Source organism: Harpia harpyja, chromosome 2 (genome assembly GCF_026419915.1).
Source record: "Harpia harpyja isolate bHarHar1 chromosome 2, bHarHar1 primary haplotype, whole genome shotgun sequence".
Taxonomy (NCBI): domain Eukaryota; kingdom Metazoa; phylum Chordata; class Aves; order Accipitriformes; family Accipitridae; genus Harpia; species Harpia harpyja.
Genome location: NC_068941.1, coordinates 41,948,758 through 41,975,154, shown reverse-complemented (window position 1 = coordinate 41,975,154; position 26,397 = coordinate 41,948,758). Strand labels below are relative to the sequence as shown.

Here is a 26,397-nt window from a genome sequence, read left to right as displayed (position 1 = left end):
CAGAGTTCCTTGTTATGCAGTTAGTCCTTAAGCAGAACTTACCCCACCACAATGTTTGAGACATTAACTCTTTCAGTCTCTCACACCGATGCACTTCATAAAGCCTGCAGCTTATTTACTATAGCGTGCAATCTCATTTCCATTTGGGGACCCTCATGTACCAGGTACAGCTCATGACCTGCTGCCCAGCTGCTTTCTGGTATTCAGGAGTGGGAGGGTAGCTGTGGCACTAGCCACAACTGGGACGTGCATGGGATGGAACACTGGCATGAGAGGAGCCTTTTAGAAAGTGTTTTCTGTAACTGAAATCCTACAAGGCAGCTTCTCCACTTTGTGTCCCCTGAACATGTTTCTCAGGAGTAGTTTCCTGAGCTGGCCATCAGAAAGCCAAAAGAGTTGCAGTCAGTGATTAAAAGAGAAAAACAACTGCTGTAGTTTTTAAGTGGTGGTATATATGTTTTTTCCTGATTTGAGATGCTAACTTCATCTGGAAATTCTTGTTGAGATCCGTGAAAGCAGAAAGTAGCATAGGATCCTTTTATGCTGTATGAGAGGGCAGTTGCTGAGACAGTAACTTTGGGAAAACCACTAGCTGGCCAAGAACATCTACATTCAGTTCAATATGGTTTGTGTTAATACACAAGCACTATAAAATAAAGAAAGTATTTTAATAAGTTGCATTTTTTACTTTGGACTTTGCTCTTACAGTTTATATTGTTACTGTAATCCTGAATAAAAATGCTGCCTTATATGGTATTGCTGAATTTCACTTACTGAAGATGGAGTTACTTTACTGACATCAAACTGAATTATGGGTATTTTCTAGTTATCTGTTTCAAATCATAATGGTCTGAGACTTGACATGTGGGATTGTCATAATAATACTTCTCTGGTGCAGAAATATGCTCTTAAGATCACTTCAGCAAGATTCATTATTTCTACTGTACCACTATACACTATTTCACTATACCATTACATTCATTTTCCAACACTGGTATTGACAAGCTATGACTGAAACAGCCCTCAGTATGTCAGTGCTGTTCTGTAATGCAATAACCTGTGCAGATTTGAGAAACTCTGTGAGCTGTCTTGCATCCTCCTGTAAGAGGAATGTAATCTTAGCAATGCAGAGCAAACTAATTGTATGTCCAGATCTTCCCTAACACCTTCTGCAGTCAGTGGAAAGACTCCTCTTGATTTTCATAGGCTTGTAGTCCAAAGCTCCTGGGAACATTATTGTTCTCGATATTTCTTTGGCAGGTTTTGCTTGGGCTGAAAAATTCAGAAAAGTGGAAGTGTATCTGTGACTTAATCTGCCCCTTTTCACATCCTTGGGACGTTACTGCATGTATTCCTCTAGGTTATTTCCCATTACATGCTGTGTGTGCACGATACTCATATAAACATGGCATTTGTTGGTGTAGTGGCACAAGAATTTGTACTGCTCAGAAGATGGGAAACAATTTCAGCACAGATCTTCAAAGGAGGCCTTATAATGGGGCTGCAAAGCAATGTGCTCTCTTCCATTTATATTAGGAAATCACTGGCTTAAATTGACTTTACTGTCAGCATCAAAAATCTGCTGAAGCAGATGAGACACACAACTTTATAAGGTTGTTTACTTTGTTTTAGATTCTTGCACAGTTTATTATTTCTTTGACTGGCTCTCCAGCTTCATGTTCCACCCTAACTGCATATTTAACATTCAGATCCTACTGTTTGTGCTCAGGAGAGTACGTATCTTTAAACTGTTGCATCTGGATGTAGCAGAGGTTCCAGAACCACTGATTATCTTCCATCTTTTATTTGTGCTTCAGTATCAGAGCAATGCTGAGTAATGTAAGACAGTGAGTTTTACTCTGTCCCTTTGCTCTGCAGAAAAGGACTGCCAGTGAACTCATGCAAGTGGGATTGGGAAATTAAATTTAAAAAAAAAAAAAGAAAAAAAAAGCTTATATCTGATTATTTCCTTCCTATGCAGTTGTGAGCAGCCATACCATCGGGGATGATTTTAGAAGTCTCTAAAGACTGTTGTTGCACACGTCTTACAGACTTTAGAAGTAGAAAAGAAAGTCCTAGCTTTCATTTCAGAAACAGCCTCAAAGTTAAATTTGGTTTCTGCCAAGCTGACTTCTGATAAACTGGAGCAGGGCTTTGAAAGCAACACAGTCCCTTGTATGCTATATGGCAAATAGCCACAAAAATTATTGCTGTTGCAGGAAACAAAAACTCCCCTTCCACTGCTTTTGCAGAACAATGAGCAGGCATAAAGAACGGTAGCAGCTAGAGTGGCTCGGTAGGTTATAGGATGGGTGGGGTTTGAAAAAGGGGTCCCCTTGCCAAGATTCAGGAGAAATTCCCCTTAATTATGATGGCTTTCAGCTGGAAATACTGATTTTGCCTCCTGTACTATCTGTTGCAGCTGTTTCTGCAGAGAATGCAAAAGAAAATGATGGGAGAAATAAACTGGTTTTGGGGGAGGTCTGAATTCTTCCTTTGTAAGATTTCACAAGAAAAAGTAGATCTGTCCTGGGGCTCGATTATCTGTGTGCTTCACTGTTTTGTCAGCTTCTGTGAGTTTGTTTGCTTTGTTTTTGCACAGTAGTTCAGAGAGAAGGAAAACATCAGCTCCACACTAATTGCACTTCTTCTGATACCAGCAATGAGAATTTTTTTCCAACATGTCCCTAAAATCTTAGCAGGTTTTGCCTGAATGAAATAAAAGTAGTTGAATTCTTTTGCTATAGCTTGGCTATAGCTTGTACTTTAGCTGTGTCACTGTTAAGATTCAAAGGATCCACTTTTTATTTATTTCAAGGGCCATTTACACCTCTTTGGCAAAGAAATTGCAGTGTGATAAAAATGTTATCTTCCATCACGTAGTGTAAATGTGAACAGGAGTCAGCCCCACCGAATCTTCAAGAACTAATAAAATAAAAATTCACATAATAACAAAACTGTTTCTGGACATAATACTAAGGTATTTGTATATTTATATAAATAGCATTGCATGGTCTCTGAAGACTTTCACAATATCATACAACATAAGACTATACAAGACATCAGCTTAAAAACAACTGTTTTATTTCCTTGCAAAATCTCCCAGTATTATATCAGTTAAATTGCCTTCCTTTTGTTTATCTCAACAATTTGCTCATTGGCTTTCTGATTCCTTTTTTCCCATTGGCTTTAATTTAAGTGAAAAGATTACTTAAAAAGTGAAAGGACTAATTAAGATCTAAGTGAAAAGATTAGTTAAAAATAATTGTCCCTTATTAAATACATATTCATTCAGCAAAAAACTTAAACAGGTTTAAGTGAGACCTAAATTTTTCAGTTCTGCTTAAAGCTAAGCATAGGCTTGTGGGTTTTTTTTCAGAACAGGCCTGAACACAAGTACATTTTAATGAACTTTCTTGAATCATTGTCTTAAATACCTGCCTAAATCCTATTTACTTCACTGAGATTCAAGTGTATTGTTTTATGTGTACACTTAAGCGCCTTATCAGGATTTTTCTCTGAACCAAGGCTGAAGTAGACATGGGAATGTTTTGAACTTTTCAGAAAAAAAAGTTAGTGAAGTAAAAGGAACTCTACAGCAATTCTATCCCAGCTGGTAATGTAGCCTAGGGTTTGTTAAAAAACAGAGAGTTATAAAAAGTAATGTTGGAAGATTAATTTGATCTGTAATAAGAACTAAGGCCAAGGGCACATTTTATTTTACAGAGATACATTTAGGAAGGTGTCGGGAACTGCCATGATGAACATCCTACTGAATGACAGATTTATATGAAATCTGGCTTTGAGAACGGCCATCATCCAGTCCAGCAATAGTTCTTTCCTGGGGACAAAAGGAAATTCACTCCTAAGAGTCCCTCCCATTTGGTAAATATGGAGAAAGAAATCCTTTTTATTTAAAAGCCTATTTGTTTTTTAACATTCAACAGATGACAGGGATGGATAGATTCCTACTGACTTCAGTCATTACTGGCTTAATACCATGAGCCTACTAAGAGTCGGTCGTCAAACACTCCCACATTTTTAAATCCAGGAGCAGACACATGGGACTGCTACCAGCATCCTGGTATTTATGTCAATAGAACAGAATTTTCTGACCAAAATAATATTGCAAAGATCAGTTGCCAAGGTTTGCATAGTTCTCATTCCTTGAAACACTGCTGTTAAAAATGTTACAAATACATATGCTTGTATATGTGCGTGTATAGGTATGACGTGTGCAAGAGAGAGATGTGCATATATAGAGAGACTTTCAGGTTCCACTTTTGTGTCACAATTATTTCTAACCATCTTGGATGGATACAGGAGACCTCAAGCAATAGCAGGATTCAATGTTTCAAGTTTTGTTCAAATGCTGCTTACAGGAAATCTGAATTAAAATATGCTTTTAAAATGTTCTTAGTGCTAGTCCCTTATAAGGATTTTTCTCAAGGCTCTGATAGTACATGTTCTGTATGAGTTTCTACTGCAACATAGTAGGATAAAAGTGTATTGAGCTTCAGAATGAACCTGTCAAGTTCAGAAAATGAACAGACTGGCACCTTAGTCTAATGTAATTGCTCCCTGTAAATATTCAGAGAGCAAAATCTGATTCAGTAGCAAGTAGCTTGAAGAAAGACTTTTATGCTTGATATGCCAAAACCAAACAGTTTAAGAGGTTAGAATAATAACTAATAATATTTGATACTCCTGGAAATATTTTATGTGTGTAAGCAGTGCAGTTCTCCAGCCCGCAGGTGGGATCAAACTGTGTGGCATGGAGAAATTTCTGTGCAGATGGATCTGCTAGTTAGAGAGGCAGAATCCTAAACTCAGGACTCGTAACTAACTCTATTCTGCCAGTTCTAGAGGCAGACCCTTTAGAGTTCTCCACTCATGTTCCACCATTCACAATAGAAAAGCTTGTACTGTATTAATAGTAATATCTCACATATGTGTTCATATGTTTTAAAGCATTTCTGTTGACTTGTAGATTCCCTGGCAACTTTAAAGTGAGTATACCACAGGAATTTCAATAATATGTCATTCATACCCAAGTTGCCGTTCTGAATAAGGATCATAGCTTTAAACCAGTGTGCTTCTGTTCGATTTTAAACAGTCTGACTGGAATTTCCATTCTAAGCGAACACTTCAAAGCATGTTTTATTACACTTCTTTTAAAACATTTCAAATTTAAATGACAACAAAAAGAAAACATTTATTGCTCTAATACATAATAGCAAGTGGATATTATTATTTTTGTAAAGTATTTTAAAAACCCCAAAAACTAAAATATGGTTTGATGATTACAGAGACTTTAGTATGTAATTATACAGTGCTTTAATCTATATTCATTTTATACACAAAATAAAGTTCATGAAACAGTAAGCAGCAAACTTTGCTATGTATATGTGTATTAGCTACAGTTAGCAGCCTGATCCAGAAGATGCTGAGCACCCTCAACACGTTGACTCCAATCAGTGTTAGAAGATGGTCAGCAGCTTCTAGGATAGGGCCCAAATGATGCACTGGAATGCGTATGTGATAGCAACAACAATATTTTAATGGACATTTTCTTATGGAATCACTAAGAAAATATATTTTAATAGTCATTGATAAGCACCAGCTCACAACACTGCATGTAGCTGCATCACTTGCACATTACATTTCCTGACACGCTGCATATACAATACATCTAGAATTCTCAGCACAGAGAGAACTCAGAGAGCTGTTACGCACTTACAAATTACCACAGGGAAAATGTAGGTTTTAGTAGCATTTTCAACAGTGAAGTTGCAACATTATTTTAGTGACTATGTTCCTATGCAAAGAAAAAAATAAAAAGTAGTCAGTGACGTACTTCCTGAAATTTTAATACTGGCTTTCAGGTGTTAACAATCTAAAGTGCTTTCATGTTTCATACATTTTTAAAAATTTGCAATTCATACAAAAAAATCAAAATATTTATAAACTTATTCTATACACTTGTGAATGTACCATTTAGTCTATTCCTGTTTCCTCACCCAAAAAATTGGCATTGCCGTCTTCCAAATCTCTCTTTTGAAACCAAGTCTGTGAGTTTGTTCCTTGAATATAAGCATCCAGAAAATAGCAAATTCCAGGGATATCAGTGGGAAAATTTGGTGGAAGCTCTTCTCTTGAGCGAGGTGTGAACACAAAACCTGGATATTCCTTTAACAACCTAGAACAAAAATGAATCATCTTGATTAAAAATGAATCAGTCACTAATTGTTACTACAAGTGCCAACATTCAATAATTCTTCAGGTACTGCAGGGCAGAATGTAGCAGGGCAGAGTCTAATTTAATATTTATATGTTATTTACTGATAATATAAAAAAAATACTGTTTATTTGATAACCTTGATAATCTATTAACTTGTGCACCAGTGCAAACAGGAATATTGGCTCTCTGTTTTTGTCTTGTCAATGTTTTTCATGTAAGTGGTATGTTTGTTGTAAATATTTAAAAAAATTATTTAGTACTGAAAGCTAGCTCAGATTTGCACGTGAAACTGGCACCATAATTAATGTTTCAACTAATGAAGGACTGAAAAGCTTATTAATTAAACTATTCAGATCCTCTTACCAATTCTAATAATTTTGCTTTTTCACACATGCATCCACTAAACCCCGTGGTCTTCTGTATCTGAAACACAGACTGCTAATCGGTAGGTATAAATACTGATGATTGGTATATAAGCTTCCAAACAATTATTGCAATACACAGGAATTGTGCAAGGTACCATAATGTTAGCAATATGTGTTTAGAATTGGTGTACAAATCAAAAAGAAAAAAACACTAAACAAAAAGGAGGTTAACACATCATTCACTCAGGGAAAAAACCAAACATACCACAACAATAGTAACAATAGTTTAACCAAATTGCCTATTTTCTAGGCACTCAGAGAATTAATTCTCTTTTTTTTTCAACAGTATACTCATTTCAAATATTGTCTTGAGATGAATACACAGCCATGCAGAAATCTACGTATGCCACAAGTTATAGGCAAGTCTTGTGTGGACGAATGATTTTAAGAAAAGACTGTAGTCAGTATCATTCAAAATTATTTTCCGTATGGATGTGGAAAAAAAATCAGCATTGGCCAGCACTGTTCTTCTGACATACTGTCGTGGTTTAACCCCAGCCAGCAACTAAACACCACGCAGCCGCTCACTCACTCCTCCCCCCCCACCCAGTGGGATGGGGGAGAAAATCGGGAAAAGAAGCAAAACCCGTGGGTTGAGATAAGAACGGTTTAATAGAACAGAAAAGAAGAAACTAATAATGATAATGATAACACTGATAAAATGACAACAGCAATAATGAAAGGATTGGAATGTACAAATGATGCGCAGTGCAATTGCTCACCACCCGCCGACCGACACCCAGCCAGTCCCCGAGCGGCGATTCCCCACCCCCACTTCCCCGTTCCTATACTGGATGGGACGTCACATGGTATGGAATACACCGTTGGCCAGTTTGGGTCAGGTGCCCTGGCTGTGTCCTGTGCCAACTTCTTGTGCCCCTCCAGCTTTCTCACTGGCTGGGCATGAGAAGCTGAAAAATCCTTGACTTTAGTCTAAACACTACTGAGCAACAACTGAAAACATCAGTGTTATCAACATTCTTCGCTCTGAACTCAAAACATAGCACTGTACCAGCTACTAGGAAGACAGTTAACTCTATCCCAGCTGAAACCAGGACACATACATAAGCACCAGCGATGCTAATGCTATCTCTGTATTTGTTTAGAGTGCATGATTGAAAAGGTTACTTACTGTGTGCCTGAATACCTGTGCTACTTTTATCTAAATCACCTATATGAGATAATCTAAAGTTTGGCATCCTGTAAGTCACATAGCACATGCTGCAGGGGATGTCAGGATCCTGGTCCAAATTCTCTGTCTGACTTTGGACACAGAATCTTGCCACAAGACATTATCAGATATATGGCAGTGGGTACAAGCAGAGTAGGAACAACTAATTGACTGTCCAGGCTGCAGTGAAGGTAGCAGAGCTTCCTTAAAAGGAAAAAAATAATTTATATCCATATTCCTGGTAATTTTACACAGCCAGCAATATCACTTTCTACGAGTAGATTAACTCTCTACAGTTCATTCTTATAAAACTTTTGGCCACTCTAGAAGAAACAATAGTCTCTATCAGCTCAGTGGCATAAAATTCAGACCTGGACCTGGAGTTCAGATGTAGACTGTTACCATCAAATTCAAAACAGTTTCCTATTATTTTGCCTGGCACCTATAAACACTATTCTTGGCCATGAACATGTTGTAAGGTGATTTTTAAGTACAATTAAACAGATAATACGAAAAGAGTATTAGGTTCGAAGGACAAAGGAAAGATGGTGTATTTCCCATGGAAGAGCCTGCTAGCTGTCTGCATAATCACATAGTACACGTTACTAAGAATGTCTGATCTGAGTGGATAAATAGTACAGCCTAAGTTCCATACTAAAAGGTTTAAACTGAGCTGGGATCAAGACCTGTATGAACTAAACACTGGAGTGGTTGATTCATTGTAATCTATTCATTAATCTTCCCTAACCAAGAGAATGAAGATGTGTAGGGTGATGTTTAACAATTCTTCAGTAAGGTTGTTACTTTCAAGGGCACCTGCAGCCAGTTTGGCATCCAGTTCACACTTAAAGCCACATAGCTCAAAGAGGAGCCAGCTATATGAGAGAAGGAAAAAAAAAGCAAGAGGTGTACAGCTGCAGGGTGAGAAGCAAAATTGGCCCAGGCAGTCCATTTATTTTAAATGTAACATCTGAAAAAATAAGTATCAACTGTTCTGTTTTGCCCTTTTTCTCACTGCTGCTGGTTGTATTCTGACTAAAAATAACCATGGTGCATTTATGAGCAGTCAGATAAAAAGAGAAAAAGGAAAATAAACAGCAGTATTTCAGAGGGGGGCAGGGAAAGAACAGGAAGACAATCAACTATTACAGTAACTACTTCAAGTGGAAATTTTACAGGTATGAAGCACTGTACCTGTAAGTTGTTGGGCTGACGTTTATTTTTCTAGGTATACTGCAAGATTCAAACTTATTGGCAAGAGTTACATTATTTCCAAAAAGGCAGTAACGAGGCATTTTAACCCCAACAACTCCAGCAAAGACAGATCCAGAATGAAGGCCAATACGCATCTTTAAATAAAAGACAGAAAACAGCATTATTAGGTAAAATAAAATGGTTAAAGTCAGTTTTAGAAATTCTTCCTCTATTAAAAAAAAAAAAAAAAGAGCTACTAATATAAATTGAGTTAGTACAGTCTCCTTAAAATGTCTGTATTCCGGTCATCACTTCTTATGGAGAGGAAACTAGCTGAAGTTTACCTTGCTTTGCATTTATAGTAAGTAATCCTTCATCTGATATGACTGTGATAACGCTGGTCTCTGTGGCAGTAAATTGATCTAGAAACATCAGCAGGAGTTACTATGACACTTGGATACTTTTCTGGGAGGAATTACATGACTGGTGATAGTTAATGAATAGTACTTGCTTTGCTGTCACAGTCAGAAGACAAGTCTTAGGAAATAGCAAAGACAGTATGTATATGCTGCAGTTCCAACTGAATTCTATTGACAAGGTCGCACATAGGGTAAATCCCAATCCCAGAGTACAGAATTTTGATAAGTAATCAAATTATACAACAGTTGCAACATTCTGATACCTCTTCTTTGTAACTCATACTCAGATTTTTGAGTTTTGCTTAGCTGGTGCTGCTTTCTAGGTTCTTTTTTTTTTTTTTTTTGAGATGTGTTCTTATGCACATTATACATATGTAGACATGTTTTCTTCAGAATAGCACTCTGACACACTAATGGCATGATGTTGGGAAGCTTGTGTATCTACTATCTGTGCTATGCTTTACATATCAAGAGAATAGCATATCACTATGAAGAAGTCACAATTTCTAATTTTGAGTGGAAAAGCAGAAAAGCCTACAATAAAAGCAAAATCCACCCACACAGCAAAGATGGCTGAAATATGTACATCAATATATAAGTCTGATTTAAAGTAAGCGGTTTGCAGTTACATCTTTTTCTTTGACAATTGATACATAAAATGACAGTAGAGTGTGTGACATATTTGTTGCTTTGCAAAACAGCCAATGCTTTCATGAAGCATTTCATTAAAATAGATGCATGCTTTCATTAAAAATAGAAAGATTCAATTTTCTTCTAAGAAGCTTCTAGTAGGTATTTATACAATTTTTTTCTCCTTATTTTAATATTACTTTTTAAAATGTAATAGCATTCCTCATTCAAAATTATAGAGGTAGCATTTACGTAGAAATTATAAACAGGTTATAATATTGTCAAGATGTTTCCAGATTTTTTAAGTGTAATTTAATTTGATATTGTGAAATACAAAACAAATGACATTTATTTATAATATAATACTGCTGTTCTCTCTGTGATAAATGTGGAGCATGTAATCCTCTTAATAATGATTTTCTTTGTCTTGGAATATAAATATTCCTTGATCTGAAATCAAAGAAGCCTGAAGTCTTCTAAAGGAACAAATGAACAGAAATGTTAAAAATCAGCAAATGAATGAAATAATGAACTAGGACACCTGTATTAAAAATAATAGGACCCCATTCCAGGACATTTGAACTTAGTAGAAGGTCCACATCATTTGTCATGCACACAGGCCTTTCTCTTTTTTTCTCAGTGAGAGAAAAACCTACATGAAAAGTTCAGTACATGTGTAAGTCCTCATTGAAAGGAAGCCATAAATATAACTACCACTGAATCTAACATTTGCTTTGACAGCATTTACACCATTATCTTATGGTAGCGGCTCAGTATCTGACTGTAAAACGAGAACAGCAACAGAATCCTTTAAAGATATGTGGATTACTGCAATTGGAACATGTCTTTGATGATTCGTATTTATACCTGTTACTTCAAAAGACTTAGATGTTCTCATTGGGTCTAATTTTGAGAGAGGATTAGTCTCCTCATTAGAAAACAGTAACAGGATATTCCATGCCACTGACAAACTTACTGCTACTGAGACAAAAACTGCAGCATGTCAGTGTGCACCTATTGATTTCACTGCATTTAAGTCTTTTGGATTGATTTTCAAATCTCTGTTTCATCTTTACCTCTCCACAAAACTCTCATTCGTAGAACTCAAAAGGTCAGCTTCTCCAGCCATACACACTTGATGCCCCAACTTGACTGAGTTAATGCAATGATACAAAATTTCCTTGAGACAAAAACCCCAAAAGCAACTAAACAATCAAAAATGCCCACTTTAACCATATAAAATACAATAAAATATATGACCTTGATAGGCTCTCCATGGGGAGACACCACCTCATCTGACAGCTCCATCATCTTCAGGGCCATCAATGCTATCTGAATAGCATGTGTTTCACTTTCTTTGTGTAAACCTCCAGCGACACAGTAGGCATCTCCAATAGTCTCAACCTAAAACAGGCATATTTGTTCCTTACTGTTAGACTGTTTGACATATAAAAGAATAGTCTGTGGCTTCAGTAAGAATTGTACCTACATATTGACTGAGTCTTACTTGTCCTGCTATATTATTTAAGTCATGGGCAAATCCTGCAGTATCATTCAAAAGGAAAAATTGCACAACTTGTGTTTATTGCTGGGCATGACGCTAAAATACTTCTCCTTGCTCACCTGCTGTCAGGCACCCATAGCTACATTAAACACCTATTTACTCCAGATTCACAGCACTATCATTGAAATGAATTTTTTAAATTAACTCTTAAGTTTGATGGGTTTCTCTCTTGGCTGCATGAATGGCTGATCCTGTTGATTTTTTTTGTTGTTTTATTATTTATCTTAATATGTCTTTCTTATAACGAAGCTTTAGGGCAAAATAATTTTTGGACTTCTATTATCCTCTGTCCCATTTAGTCTTCCTTTCCTTTCCTGCCCCACAACCCCACAGAAATACAATAAATTGTGTACCTTGTAGACATCTAGCTCTCCACATTGGTAATCGAAGCGAGTATAAAGCTCATTAAGCATGGTGATAACCTGCATAGGTGAGCATTGGGAACAAATGGCAGTGAATCCAACAATGTCAGAGAAAAGCATTGTGACATTATTAAATTTCTTGGCTTGCACAACTTGCCCCTGCCACAGCTGCTGAGCAACCTCTCCAGGAAAGATTGAAAACAGAAGATCTACGGTCTTCTTCTTTTCTTCTTCAAGTGCTTGATGGGCCTGCTCAAGGGTTGCTTTTAGCTTTCCTAACCTCTTCTTCAGTCCATCCTGAGCTCTGGCCTGCTCTCCTATCAGAACAACATCTCTCAATGCATTGTGAATGGGAATATCTGAGAGGTACAATCCACGTCCTGTAAAATCTTCTAGTCTATCCACACAAGGCGATCCCAAGAATAGGATGGCACTGGATTCAAAAATATAGATCATTTGGCCTTTAAGATCCATTACCTGAAACAGTTAAAGAAACAAGAATTCATGCAAAACATGCATGGCAATAGTTTAGAAGCAAGAAGTTTTACAGGAATTACATTTTGCTGAAACGTAGGAAAATCAGACCGGTCCATAGTCCTTACATTTTCATTTAGTTGCTTAAGATAAAACATGCAGTGCTAAATCATAGAGCCAACAAATAAGTTTATTTTGCTTGAGACTTCTGGTACAAAAGTTAGGCCACAACTTTAGGATAAACACCTACTTATGTTTGAGTATCAGTATCAGTTTTAGCTTAAGAAGAAGAGAAAAACAAAAAAAAGAATTTTGTGCATTTTCACCTATTGAGAAAATGTTACTATGGCCTATGAATTTCTGCTAATAACTCTAGTGTTTAATTCATACACCACTTTCTTTGTAAGATAAAGTGAGAAAATCTGCTTCAATTTTATCATAGGACGTTCAGTACTCACTGCAATTTAAAATTAAAGGCATAAATGGCAGAAATATCCCATTTTAATGATCTAAAAAAGCAAAATATTTTGTGAAGTGTTTTTATGTAATTTCTGTATTCAGTTGTGTAATGTGCAAGGTGCTGCAGAGCTACACTTCACATTGCTTTGAAAGACCATTTTTTGAAGAAAACCTGTTACTTGCTAATAGACATTTGCATATGTAAATACATGCAAAAGCAAAGCAGAATCTACTACCCCTTGTAATCATTAAACTGTTGCCTAGTGCAGAAACGGATCTGAGATGAAGTAGCTAATCAATGCAACATTTTTTCCCATTTCATTAATAACTGGGTGAAACCCTTATTACCATTCTTCATTTAAGTTCTTGGAGTGTTGAGTCTGAACTGGTAATTCATCCTGGAGTGTCTCGGGTGTATATAAGCTGGAATTCAGCTGGGGCCAGTGATGAATAAAAGCAGTCATTGAATATTTGTTTTTTACAGTCCCAGGTCATTTGCCACAGACCCAGCTTTGGCAAAACCAGTAAGTAATCCCATCAGCTGAAACTAAGTGGGACCTTTGGCAATTACATCTGATGAAAACATCAGAATATCAAAGATATCAAAATACCAGATACCAAAGGCTGAATGAGCACAGGAAATGTCTACTTCTTTCCCCAAATCCTAGAGCTGTTGTTTCCAGATGATTGAGGGGCACTTTGATAAAGCTTTCCCTGCTTTGTGGTCTTTGTGTTGGAGATGTCTTTATTTTCAGCAGCATGGCATGTCATTGGCTTTATCTCAATTTACTGAGTTTATCAGTATTTCAAAATTATTTTTTTTAGTAAAATCAAGTTAACAGTCAGATTTTACTTGTGTAAAAGTCCTAAAGCAGAATTTTGACTGAATATTGGCTTCAGAATCTGAATTACATTAGAGTGCCCTCAAATCATTATTATTCAGTTGTATGCAATGTTGAGAGGTAGACAATGCAAAGTGCACCATGTTTTGTGGCTATTTTAACTCTATCTGAAGAAAAAAATTCCTCACAGAAGTAATGGTTATAAAAAGTCTCTTACCATGGATGATTTCATATCAGTATTATCCCATCTTCTGACTCGTACAGTAAACTGCATATTTAGCATTGTCATTATTCCACTGAAAGTGCAGCTTACTTTGGGGGTAAGAATTTCAAAATACTCTTCAAAATTAGGCTTAGCTTGAAATTCTCTCCTGGTCAAAAGTCTTCTTATCCCATTTCCAATTTGAAGAACTGACATATCCTTGTCAAACATAAAATGAAATGGGAAAGTCTTACAGAACACAGAGGCAGGAATCACAAGTGAAGACTGTGGTTTACATGGAGATAACGAAGGTTTTGCACTTTTGACTTGTATAGAGTACAGCAAATAAGGCTGATTAGCAAACTCAGTGCAGTCATTGTGGAAACAAGGAGGCATGAGCATCACTTCCACCTCAGTTTCATACAAAATATGAGCTGCTGCTTTAATAATACCAGATAGAATAAGACTCGTAATTTTCTTAGGAAAGAAATAATACACATTTAAGAAGTCCTGATCTTTCTCCAGGCATAATATGGAGGCGTCTTCAAGTCTGTCCTTTTTTCCTGCTTCTTGGCTGTGGCCGCTCTGCTTCAGCAGAGTAGTGAAACTGTTCAAGAAGTCCTTAAGGGTTCCTCCAATAACCCCTAATATGTGTTCATCCTCTTCATAGCATATTTTGAATAGCTCTTCACCAAGAGATTCCTGTAGAGACTCCACAGGAACACCTGCATGAAACTACATTTTAGTAAGAACTGCACTCATCACACTGAATCTCAGGCTAACCTCCACATTTTTCATGCTAGACCAAATCAAATTAGCAATATCCTTCCCTGATTCAGCACTGACAGCTGAGGGCCCTCTCATTTAGGAGTCCTGCTCTAACCAAAGACATACTTGTGTTGCCTGGAAAACAGGGAGACAATAGGTTGTAGTTTGGAAAGATCCAAGACTCAGTGTTGTTTGTAGAGATGTAGACAGAATGAATGCACGTTTTGGCACAGGTTTTAAGCCAATTCCCTTATCTTGATATGAAGAAATAAAATAAGAATTTGAAAAGTTAAAATAAGAATAAAAATTAAGAATAAAATAGGATCTGTGCACAAATGCAGATATAAGTACTATGCCTGATCCAATAAATTAAATGACCCTAGGAATATTCCAGGACACTGAGGCCAGCTGGCACAGAACAGTGCACATCTTTGCTAGTAAATTTGTTTAAACAGGATAGCTGCATGCAGACTGACTGTGGGGAATATTCCAACTCCCCAACCGTTAATGGAAATCATTTGGAAAAGTGTTATCTGTCACAAGCCAACTGTGTGCCAGCACCAGGGTAACAGTTTAGGTGTACAGACCATGTTTCAGTTCCTGGAAATGTTAATTTACTATTACAGATGTAGCCAGAGAGTTCCATATTGCAAATTACAGCAGTTCTCTTCCAACAGACTCCAGTCCTTCAGAAGATGAAAAGGATCAAACAGTTTTTCATGAGTATAAATCTGTAACTTATTACTGAATGTATGTTACAACTCCCTCTAGATGTTGGATTATAGGGGTGGATGATTTTATGACACCTGAGAGATGAAACTCATCTCTTCAGCTCAAATTTTGACACACTGAAATGTTAGTTGCAGAGATTATAGTTTAGGCTCTGTGTTGTCAGTATCACTGCAGCCCTTACGTGGAGGAAATTATTCTTAGTAACAAGACTAATTTATATATACATATATAATTTTATATAGATAACTTACATATAATCTATATATTTTATATATATATCTATTATTAAACAAGCTTACATTACCTGCTGCATTAGCATGATCACTGATTATTTTTTCAAAATCTTCTCTATCCCCAGTTTTTCTGTAAAGATCATAAAAATGTAAATAACCCCCCTGAAAAATCAGGGTAAAACATGGTAAAAATAGTAACAGAAGTTACCTACCCTGTCTTTAATGTGTACAGACCAAGTTTTGCTGATCAAATAGGCAGGTTTTGATTAATTCAAAATAGGGTCTTGATAGGATCTTAGATAATCCAGTGCATTTGTGATAAATTAAAGTTTTAGTGGTCTGAGCTCAGATTATGGATTGAGGCCAAATGCTATAGACTGTCATTGATTAAAAGCTGTTAGGTTGCAACAGGGCTGGTTTTTGTTTGGTTTGGGTTTTTTGCTTGAAGCCATAACTATATTTCATAACGTATTATAAAATATGATTGGAATTTATATTCAAGCATTTATTGGAATTACATTGCATTACATTCAAAAGAGGTGAGAAGGTATTCTGTTTTGAGAGGAAATACCAATAGCAACTATTAACTTCAAAATTACTTGTTCATTGGTAGTAATCCAGATTCTGTGACACAAAACTGCAGCCCTCTGAATTCTCTGAGGTCAATAAATGTCAACCTGAATATCAGACCCAAAATTATAAGAAGGGCATGTAGCTTAGATTAACCTCCATATAAGCAATAAGCTTTTGATACATGCTTTCTGAATGTCTTCACTTGAAATATCTTAGATATATTTACATGCAGAAGCAATAGAGACATTTAGATCTGTTTTACATTTGCATTATTACATCATTCAGAATAGCATAGTAATTTTTTGTTTCAAACAACTACTCCAGGAAGCAACACATAATTAAAGATAGGGAAAATATTCATATCAATAAGCCAGTCGGCAATTGCAACACACATCTGACCAGCTACCTTTGGTTTAGTCAATGCATGTAAAGTGCTTTGAAAATATCAAGTATAATTTAAAAGATATATTGTAATTACCTATTCTTATCAAGGTGAGCAACAGTGTAGTTTCCAACTTCATTATTTTCCTCCACTTTTGAAAGGAGATTTAAACGGAGGGGCTTATTTTTTCAGATGCATTCAATAAATTGAATCCTCAATGTATAATGAGACACTAAGAAATTCTCACTCCCTACAAGGCTCAAATGATTAGTATTGGATTAGTACTAAGGAGTGCTGAAAATCAAGCCAAGTTCCTCCAAAACAGAAAACAGAAGCCAAGTGAGCCCAGAGAAAACATGTATGTCAGTATCTGTAGTGTATGGTTGTTTACTGTATCAGAAGCCAATTTTTTTTTTGTATAATACTAATCATTTGCATTTAAAATTCTTTTCCCGGGATCTTGGAAACACTGGGCTAGATCCACATACAATCCTATCTACCTTTCCATCTATGCCTGCGTAGTCTCTTGAGTTCCTCCAAAACATTTGCTCATTTTAAAAAAAGTCCTTGGCTGTTTCCCTGCACAAATGGCTAAATTTGCCCATTAAGTCAACTTTGTGAGAGATTTAAATATTTGTAAATACTTTAAAATAAAGTAAATCATTATTAATTTACACTACATGAAATGTTACACACCAATTTGTCAAGATAACTGAAAACAGATTCCAGAAGTCCTGATTCCCAGTCACCACCCGAGTCCTTATGAACTGTCAGCAAAACATTGCTCTGAAGTTAGTTGCAAACCCATTACACATCCCTACCTGGTTTCTTTTATTCTGTGTTTTGCAAGTGTTCTCTGAAGTGCAAGATTAAGCCTTTCAAACTGGGGAAGAAAAGAAGGTATGTTGATTAAAATGTCATTGCTGAAAATTTAATCATAAGAATAACATTTTTATACAGAGAAGAATTACTTTGCTGTCCTTGGGACTAACATCTTTTTTCAAGATGGTATAGATGTTAGAAACAGCATCTCATTTCTGTGTTTGAGGTTTAGGTTATGTTGATGTCTTCAGCTCCAGTACCACTATAATTAAGCCCCTTAGCTGATGTGCACCAGTGGTTGTGCATTTTAAATATAGTGATGCGCTTTACCTCCAAGTTGTCAGATGGCAATAAAGACAGTGCTGCTAAGAAATAAGTATAACTAACCCAACTTTCTATTATTACACATCCCCCCTCCCCCCCCACAAAAAACACCCTACGATGGACGCAAAATGTAGAAAGAAATCTTTTTAGTTTAAAATATTTTCTCCTAACAGAAAAAGCCAGTTATATTCTCCATTATGCCCACAGCAAAACATTAAAAAGTGGCTCTGCTAACTAGTTAACTTTTCTTGGGATATTAAGAGTTAAATTTTTTTCAGGGTAATTTTCAGAAGTCTCAAGATTGAAACTGCAAAAGGGAACAGAGTTTCAAATGCAGCTATAATCCAGATCAAGATAGCTTCTGTGCTTCAGATTACCTCCTTTTCTGTTTTCAAGACTATAGCATTTCAAGACAATGTTAGAACCATTTATTTTATATTTGTAGAAAAAGAAGAGGTTTGGCTATGTATGCTGCAAACCCAAATATCCTCCAGATGAAAATCTAGTCACTGTAGATAACCTTTGTAAAAGGATTCCCTAATAAAAGACCCTTTAGAGTATCCTGAAGATTTACCTTAATTCGATTTATCTTAACCTCGATCCCATGGTTCCATATCCCTTCTGTAGTTCCTAGTTGGAACTGATAAAACACTTTCCAAACATGCATATTTTAAATTTTTGGGGCCAGTAGAGGTGTTTTATGTATGTAGTCTCTGATCATTTGAAGCCCAAACTTCCCATAAAGAATAGTACTATACTGCCATGATAGAATTTGGCTTTGAGGCTTGCTGTGGTCTGGCTTTTCTTTGGTTCTCATTCCCTGAAGAAACTAGCATTTTCTACTGCATTTTTTATTTGTATTTTTACTGCCTATTTTCAAAAGGAAAGTTAGCACACATGAAGAAAATATCATGTGAAAGAAAGGCAATATATTCTGGAGACTTTTTCCAAGCAAAAATCTAAACTGAACAACTGTTCTACCATGTATATGAACACAATGTAAATTACATCTGTGTATAAACTGGTACAGGAAGTGGAATGCCATCCAGTTCATTACTTATCTCTGAGCAATGTTCTCTATATTTCTGTAAACACCCAAAGGAGCAAATAAAACAATATCACATGCACTACATTATATCTCAGATTTAATCAACAGTTATTCTGGATTCACTATGCCCTGAACTTCCATGCACAACTCACTGTTTTCATGAGTTCATGAGTCAATAGGGGTCATGATGCAGCCCCTTTTTTGAGTTTCCAATTGGAAAGAAGATGATGTTAGTCACTGATGGTTAAGTAAGGCACCATAAAGTATCTAAGCAATGAAAAATATGTTTTTAAAGAAGCAAAACCCTTCTATGGAGAACTGGGATTGGGAAAATGCTTACATCTTGACCCCAAATCAGCATGAGAACAGAATACTATACTTGGACAAAGCTCCAATGAATATGACTTGAATAACTGTAAATAACAGTGACAATAACCTCGAGCTTCAGTAGCTCCTGGGGTACATGGTCATAATAGCCTTGACTTTACAAAGCTTTTGACCCAGCTGATGAACTAGCCTATCGTGATTATACAATAGGCAGCTGCATACATTTATACGACTCTTTAAAGAAAAAAACCCCAATAATTTCATTAAAAAATCCAACAAACAACTATATACTAGAAAAGCAATACAGCAATCATGACACCATAGAAAGGGTGCTTTGCCAGTTCATTCTTGAGTTAAAATTCCTTTCCTTTATATGTTTAAAGATCAGTTTGAAGGGATGAATTTCTTCTGTGTAAGTGCAGCAGAGGTAAAAAGGGGTCTATCAAAAATTGATAATGTACAGTTTTAACAAAAGGGTAATAGATGAAGAGTTGTGAAAACAGATCTGCAAATAGATTTAACCAAGCTCCAGCACATTTAGTAAGGTACACTGAATGTCAAGTAATAGAATTGTAATCAATTCACTATACAGAGTTGGCCATTTGCCATTTGTAGTCCCAATATATACCAGTCAGTTCCTTCATATTTTCCACAGAATTTGAGGCAAGCCCAAGTGTTGAATGTTATGGAGCTTCATTTTTCATGTTCTTTTTACAGAGACAAACCATGGTATTCATCTCCACTCAAGCAAACCACTGTGCATGCACTGTACCTATTTGCAGTTGAGTTGAGCAGAGACATAAGAATACCTTTGTGGTAAACACAGACAATAATGTTTTTAAAAATAGTATGGCAGGACATTAGCATCATAACAGGTGAAAACAGCTATTTTAATTATATTGTTATAATGACTAATGTATGTAGCAGTACGGATTCAGTTAGGTGAATTGATGACGTGACCACATAATTTACATAATTAGGTAGCAAGGCAGAGTTTCTCTAACTGTATCTCTATGTAAAAAATTGCTACAGAAATACATGGATTTAAAAGGAACAATTAAAATGATAGTGGAAGGTTGCAAATACAAGGCAAAAATATAGGGTAATACAGTGGAAGGGATGGTGTGAAGTGTACAAAACTGATTGTGGCAAAATTGTATCCAGAAGGAATGGAAAAGGATGAAATAAGGATTTAAACTATGCAGAACTACATAAGAACACAAACTTTGAAGTCAAAACAACTTTCAAAAGGCTCACGTCTAAAGGCTTGCCTAAAATGCTTTTTAAATATTTAAAATTAAATGCTATTAAATTATTATTATTGCTATGCAGTATCTATTTACCTCAGGAAAGATTAATTTGCAGATGCTTTCAGTTAATGTGTGCAGGTACACTCTACTTCTGCTCGTTTTCCTTTGTGGAAGTTTTCCTTGAGCATCTTTTTCATGAACTTCTTTGCAGATGGGCAAAGCTGCTCTAGAGCTGTTTTCTGTGCAGTCCTTGTCATGTTCCTCAGTAATGTGACTTTGAGTCAGTAAGGAGAAAGGACATTCCCCTGTGATCTTCAAGTCTTTCAATTTTGTACAGAACATACTGTACAAAGTCTTTCTCTTGAGATTAAGAGTACTTGGCTTTGTGTTTTATAGTTCTCTTCTGTTTACTAACAAGAGCAGAAGATGCCAGAATAGTAGATAAGGCAACCACTGTGGAAGATTACTGGAGGCTATAAATCACCACAGGAACAAATGTGTGCCCCTACAAAACAAGAAGAAAGAAAAAAAATTAAAAACATTTATTTTCTCTTTTAAATTCCCGTGACGTGACAGTTTTATCATATGTGCATTAAAATAATGGCTTTCCTGAGCAAAGCACTTAAGCTCATGTGCCATTTTAAGCATGTAATCTCTCCTGACTTCAGTGCTTCAGGTAATTAAAGTTACATACATGGTTAAGTTCTTAGCTGAATTGGGGCTCTAGTGATTAAGGCAGAGGAGTTGTTTTAGCTGATATCTCTTTGGTCACATTGATGGATGAGGTTTCTGAAAGAGTAGAGAGCAAAATTCTAATGAGAAAACCTTTTTAATTCTTCATAAGCAGCTATTAAAAACTACCTGACATGGCACAATGAAACTGATTTGTTATGGATACTTAAATCTCAATTTAATTGATGACCAAGATACCCTTTTTGTAATAAAGAAATGTATGGCTAAAGTTAGTACTTGTACTTCTGGAACAGCAAGCCATCCAAGACCAAAGGTTAGTGCCTCGTTAAAAGCCACTGACTGGTGACAACTACCATCATGGGAATTTGACCACATACCTGATGTAGTTGCTTGGAAACTCCAAGGGATTTTTATGCTTTTGAAGGTGGTATCTTTTAAGCAACACATTAAAAAAAATGGCTGAACTTTTCCTTTTAATAATTGTTCCATTTGTTACATTTATTTCAGTAAGACTTAATCCGAAAAAGGCTCTTCCCTTAAGGGCTTCATTTTCTATTGACTGTATCTCATTGAATCAGATTCTCTCATCCTCATATAATACTCTAACAAGGTAATCCTTGAGAGCTTTTGGCGACTCTGGAAGCAGCTGAAGTATTACATTTGTCTCTTGGGAGATCCAGCACAATAACTATTTCTTTCAGAGGCACTATGGCTTTAATCTGCCAGTGCATCACACTGCTTACTCCTGCCCCTGAGATACCCAAAGGGCATTTAGGGTCACACAGCGACTGTACCAGGGTTAAAAATAGCTAATGCCCTGATACAGGTTATCAGCTGCTTCTTTTGAAACAGCTGGAATGAATGGCACAGCAGAGGAGTGCTGCAGACCCAGCACAAGTGGCATGGATAAGAGGAGAAACAGGCAGAAGCTACTTTGGCTGGACCTGCTGCTGAAAAAAAATATATTTGGCAGAAAAGGCCCTCTTAAAGTATGCTGTAATACTGATGGTGTCAGGCCAGCTTCTAGGGGACATCTATCAAAATTATTAAAGTATTATTTTAAGAACCAATAAACATAATGCTAAAAACAACAGGCTGAAGAATGTTTACATTCTGTATTTCTGATTTCAGTTTCTACACAGAAACTCATTTGTTTCTACTGCATGGATATCAGTAATGCTTTATTTTTTATTGCTGAATACTGTTGTGTAGCAAATGAGGCAGTGAAAAATTTCAGGCAAGAACCACACTCGCAATACATAAATATACCTAAAACTTTTATTTATAATGTAAGCATTGTTATGTATTTGTAAAAGTATTTTTATTCAGGAGCCATTATACAACCTTGTATTACTTTATTAAAAAAAGAAAAGCAGAAAAGAACCACCTTTTCTGTAATTAGACTGATCTGTGTACTGAAATAAACTGTTAAGGGAAATAGTACCAAAAATATATATGTGCACCATTGTCAAAGGATAAAAAAATTTATGGCTTTGATGGATCTCACATATATACTCATGTGGTTTGCTGAATTTGGGTCTTAAATTTCAAGACAAATCTTGAATTTACAAAATAACACTACTAAAATTTTAAAATCAGGTATACCAGCATCTTTGAAGAAAAAAAATTTCTGAAATACATTTTTGAAAAAAAAATGTGTAATAAAACATTTAAAACACCTCCCAGTGAATGGAATACTGCATTTGTATGTGCTGCTATTTAAAAAAAAAAAAAAAGAAAAAAAAAATTCTCTCTCTGTGAAGAATGTAAGACTGAATTAATGGTTAAATTAGATACCAACAAATATTTACTGCATTTGCACTAAACTAAGAACAAAGGAAGTGAATGGCCTTCAGCAATTACCAATAGTTTTCACGTTTGGGGTTTTTTCCTGCTGGTGAAACTATTTCTCTGTTTCTAGAAGACAATAATCTGGAATTATTTGGGGGTTCACTTCCATGCTAGCATATTGTATTTTAATTAAATTACATTTGTTGTGGTAGGAGAAATATCCAGGCAGGTAGAATCAGCTCTGCGAAGGAAGTGTCATTGTTTTACACCTGGAAAACCTGAAGTCTCCAGAAGCTGCCAAGTGAGAAAGAGAGGTCCTAGAAGATGGTCATGGGCCAGGACTTATTCAGGAGCAAAATGGGCACTGATGTGAAAGTCCCTGAGTCGACGAAGCTGCTGGACATGCAGCTACTGTGTCTGCAGCTTCTTTTTGTAATACAGCCTGCCATTCTTTGTGCTGCAGGATATCCACATTCAGCCTCTTCCTGCCCTGGTGGGGACGGGAATCTGTGCCCTTGCTCTGAACATGACCTTGGGCTCCTGCCAATTGCTATTTATGATAAAATCATCATTGATTTGGAAGAAAGTGGAGATCCATGACGTTTCTAGTAATAATACTGTTGTACAAAACCAGTATCATTAATATACAGATCTTTAAATTCCAAATAATGAAGACACAGTTCCTAAAGAAAGCTTCCTGCAGAACTATTTTCTAAGTATCCTGAAGTTCTTGTTTTCCCAGTGTCCTCATTTCAGCTGGGATAGAGTTAATTTTCTTTCTAGTAGCTGGTATAGTGTTATGTTTTGGATTTAGTGTGAGAAGAATGTTGACAACACACTGATGTTCTCAGCTGTTGCTAAGTAGTGTTTAGACTAAGTCAAGGATTTTGTAGCTTCTCATGCCCAGCCAGCAAGAAGGCTGGAGGGGCACAAGAAGTTGGGAGGGGGCACAGCCAGGACAGCTGACCCAAACTGGCCAAAGTGGTATTCCATACCATGTGACATCATGTCTAGTATAAACTGGGGGGATTTGGCCGGGGGGGATCACTGCTCGGGAACTAACTGGGCATCGGTTGGCAAGTGGTGAGCAATTGCATTGTGCACCACTTTTTTTGTATATTCGAATTCTTTTATTAGTATTGTTGTAATTTTTATTATCATTATCATTATTATTATTTTCTTCCTTTCTGTCCTATTAACTTGTCTTCATCTCAACCCATGAGTCTTACTTTTTTTTCCCCGATTCTCTCCCCCATCCCACTGGGTGTTTGGGGAGTGAGAGCGCAGCTGTGTGGTGCTTAGTTGCCAGCTGGGGTTAAACCATGACACACAGAAAAAAATGGGATGGTCCTTTGATAACATATATCCCAGTTCAAAACCTGTATCAACTTAATAGGCATAACAATTTTCAAGCAGTGACCAGTTCAAGACTCCTCCTGACCTCTGTAATGACAAAACCCCCTAAATCACATCTTTAAAGAAACAAAGTAGAAAACCTAATTCCATGAGACTTCAAATACTGAAAAAAAACATGCATATACTAGGTCTTCCTTTATTAAAACATCAAGTTTGCATCTGGTATCCTAAGTGCATCTTGTACTTAATATAACTAAAATTCAGAAAAAAAGTCTATTGTGTTATAGGAAAACCTGTCTCACTCAAACAGTAATTAGACAGTGGTCTTAAAGGTCTGACAGGAGAACAATAATGAATTGCCAGTGTAGAGTTTACAGAAGGAATTTCAGCAGTATAATGGACCTTAAAAAGGTATGAGAAAGATGATGGCACACATCACAGGTTAAGTCAAACATTTGCAGATGTGTTTCAAGAATGAGGAACACCAGCCCTTCCGTTGTTCACAACGTTTTAAGACATTTTCTGACCATAACAAAAAAAATATGAAACATTAAGAAACATGGGAAAAGTTTCTGTGTTTAATTCCTCTCCAAACATGCTTTAAGAGAGCTCATCCCAGGGGAGCAGCAGTGTTTAATGTGAATTCTCCATCTCTGCCATATTAATTGCTGTCATAATTTACCTTGGGAAGCAAATTGAAAATTAAAATTAAATAATCTGCCGTGAGATCAAACTACAAGCAACCAATTTATTCAGTGTCTGGCTGAATGCAACAAGGCACTATGCCACTCAGAAAAATGAAGATGACTTTACATAGTATAGTCATAGCAGCAGAATAACTTAACAGTGCTCAAAATGCTTTGTGCAAACATTTCATTGTATACTTACATCTATACTTGTCTTACAGCCAAAATGCCTTCCTGTATGCTTATTTGTACTAGTTGCTTCTGAATATTTTCCTCTGCTAAAACATTTCCTTGACAGTGCCATGAAATACGGTGCAATGAATCAATCACACAGCAAAACACCCTACTATTAACACAGCCATTTATAAGAATTAAGCAATACCACTTGCTAACAGTAGCTAAAGGTGGTTTATAATCTTAGCTTATGGACATGGCACAAAAATTAGAAGCAACATTAAATACTTTTTTCTTATTACAAGCAGCATCCTTTGCTCAGAGTAGGACAGAATATGGTATTATGCTATAATGTCACTTTTTTATTTTTAATCATACATACCACTTTGTTAGGTGAACTGATGCATGTTGAGCAAGAATTAAAAAAAAAAAAAATTAGTTTGTTTTGCAGCACTCAGAAGATACCACTGACTGGATCTAACTTTCTGCAGCACGAGAGTGATTACAGCACTTGTAGGAGCTCAGTGTGGTCTGGGAGCCATTGCCTCAACAGAAGCAGCTGTTAACTTCTGTCTTGCCTTTATGTAAAACAGAGGCTTGCAATTCCCACTCAGCTCTATAATCTCTGTGGGATTCAGAAACTACTGCTTTTTGCCCCTTGCCAGTTAGTAGGCCTCTGCACAGAGCAAGGCAGGAACTGTTACTTTTACGCACAGGCAAAACACAAGCAGCTTCTAGTGAGACAGGTTAGTACCCATCACCCTATTGCTGGCACCTCATTGTGGATTCAGCTGTTGTGCCTGTCAGCAGAGAAACCCAGGGAAAATAGCTAAATCCTATCATTTTGTTTTATTAGTCTGAAGTGCAATATCTGCACTTTATTTTTTCTGCTTGAAGTGCTGTGTGTAGCAACAGAATCAAAGACCTGGTGATTTGTCCGTTTCCACAGATTTTGAGGAGGCTTCTAAATACACAGAGAAAATTGCTCAAGTCTGCATCAATATATAAGTTAATATTTTAAGAAGTCAATATAAGTATTTATTAGTCTTATTAAATCCTGTACAAATAGGTAAGCTTTCTTTGGCTGCTTTATTGTAAAACATGTTCAGAGTGCACACACCTTCAAAGCATTAATTTGTTTGGGTATGGCTGCTTTGGAGAGCACAAGATGTAAGTAACTGGAGGAGACAGGCAAATGTGTTTACAAGTTTCTAAGTGGTACTGAGTCATACCTAATAGAAAACTGCCAATTGTT

The 26,397-nt window shown here is 36.4% G+C and overlaps 1 protein-coding gene across 4 annotated transcripts in view; it reads right to left on the bottom strand.

Moving 5' to 3' along the window:
- Window positions 1-3,062: 3,062 nt before the first annotated feature.
- GUCY1A1 (guanylate cyclase 1 soluble subunit alpha 1) overlaps window positions 3,063-26,397 on the bottom strand; it is a 40,676-nt gene continuing 17,341 nt past the window's right edge. For 3 of the 4 annotated variants that reach the window (XM_052777884.1, XM_052777893.1, XM_052777875.1), the window contains 8 exons: window positions 20,536-20,947; window positions 17,493-17,554; window positions 15,788-15,846; window positions 13,999-14,708; window positions 11,998-12,483; window positions 11,341-11,484; window positions 9,032-9,186; window positions 3,063-6,199 (listed from right to left, as the gene is read on the bottom strand). In XM_052777884.1, coding sequence (XP_052633844.1) covers window positions 5,998-6,199; window positions 9,032-9,186; window positions 11,341-11,484; window positions 11,998-12,483; window positions 13,999-14,708; window positions 15,788-15,846; window positions 17,493-17,554; window positions 20,536-20,784 — 2,067 coding nt within the window. In that variant the 5' untranslated portion in view covers window positions 20,785-20,947 and the 3' untranslated portion in view covers window positions 3,063-5,997. Of the gene's footprint in view, window positions 6,200-9,031; window positions 9,187-11,340; window positions 11,485-11,997; window positions 12,484-13,998; window positions 14,719-15,787; window positions 15,847-17,492; window positions 17,555-20,535; window positions 20,948-26,397 lie in introns of those variants that run through there. The other variant, XM_052777903.1, reaches the window with a different exon arrangement.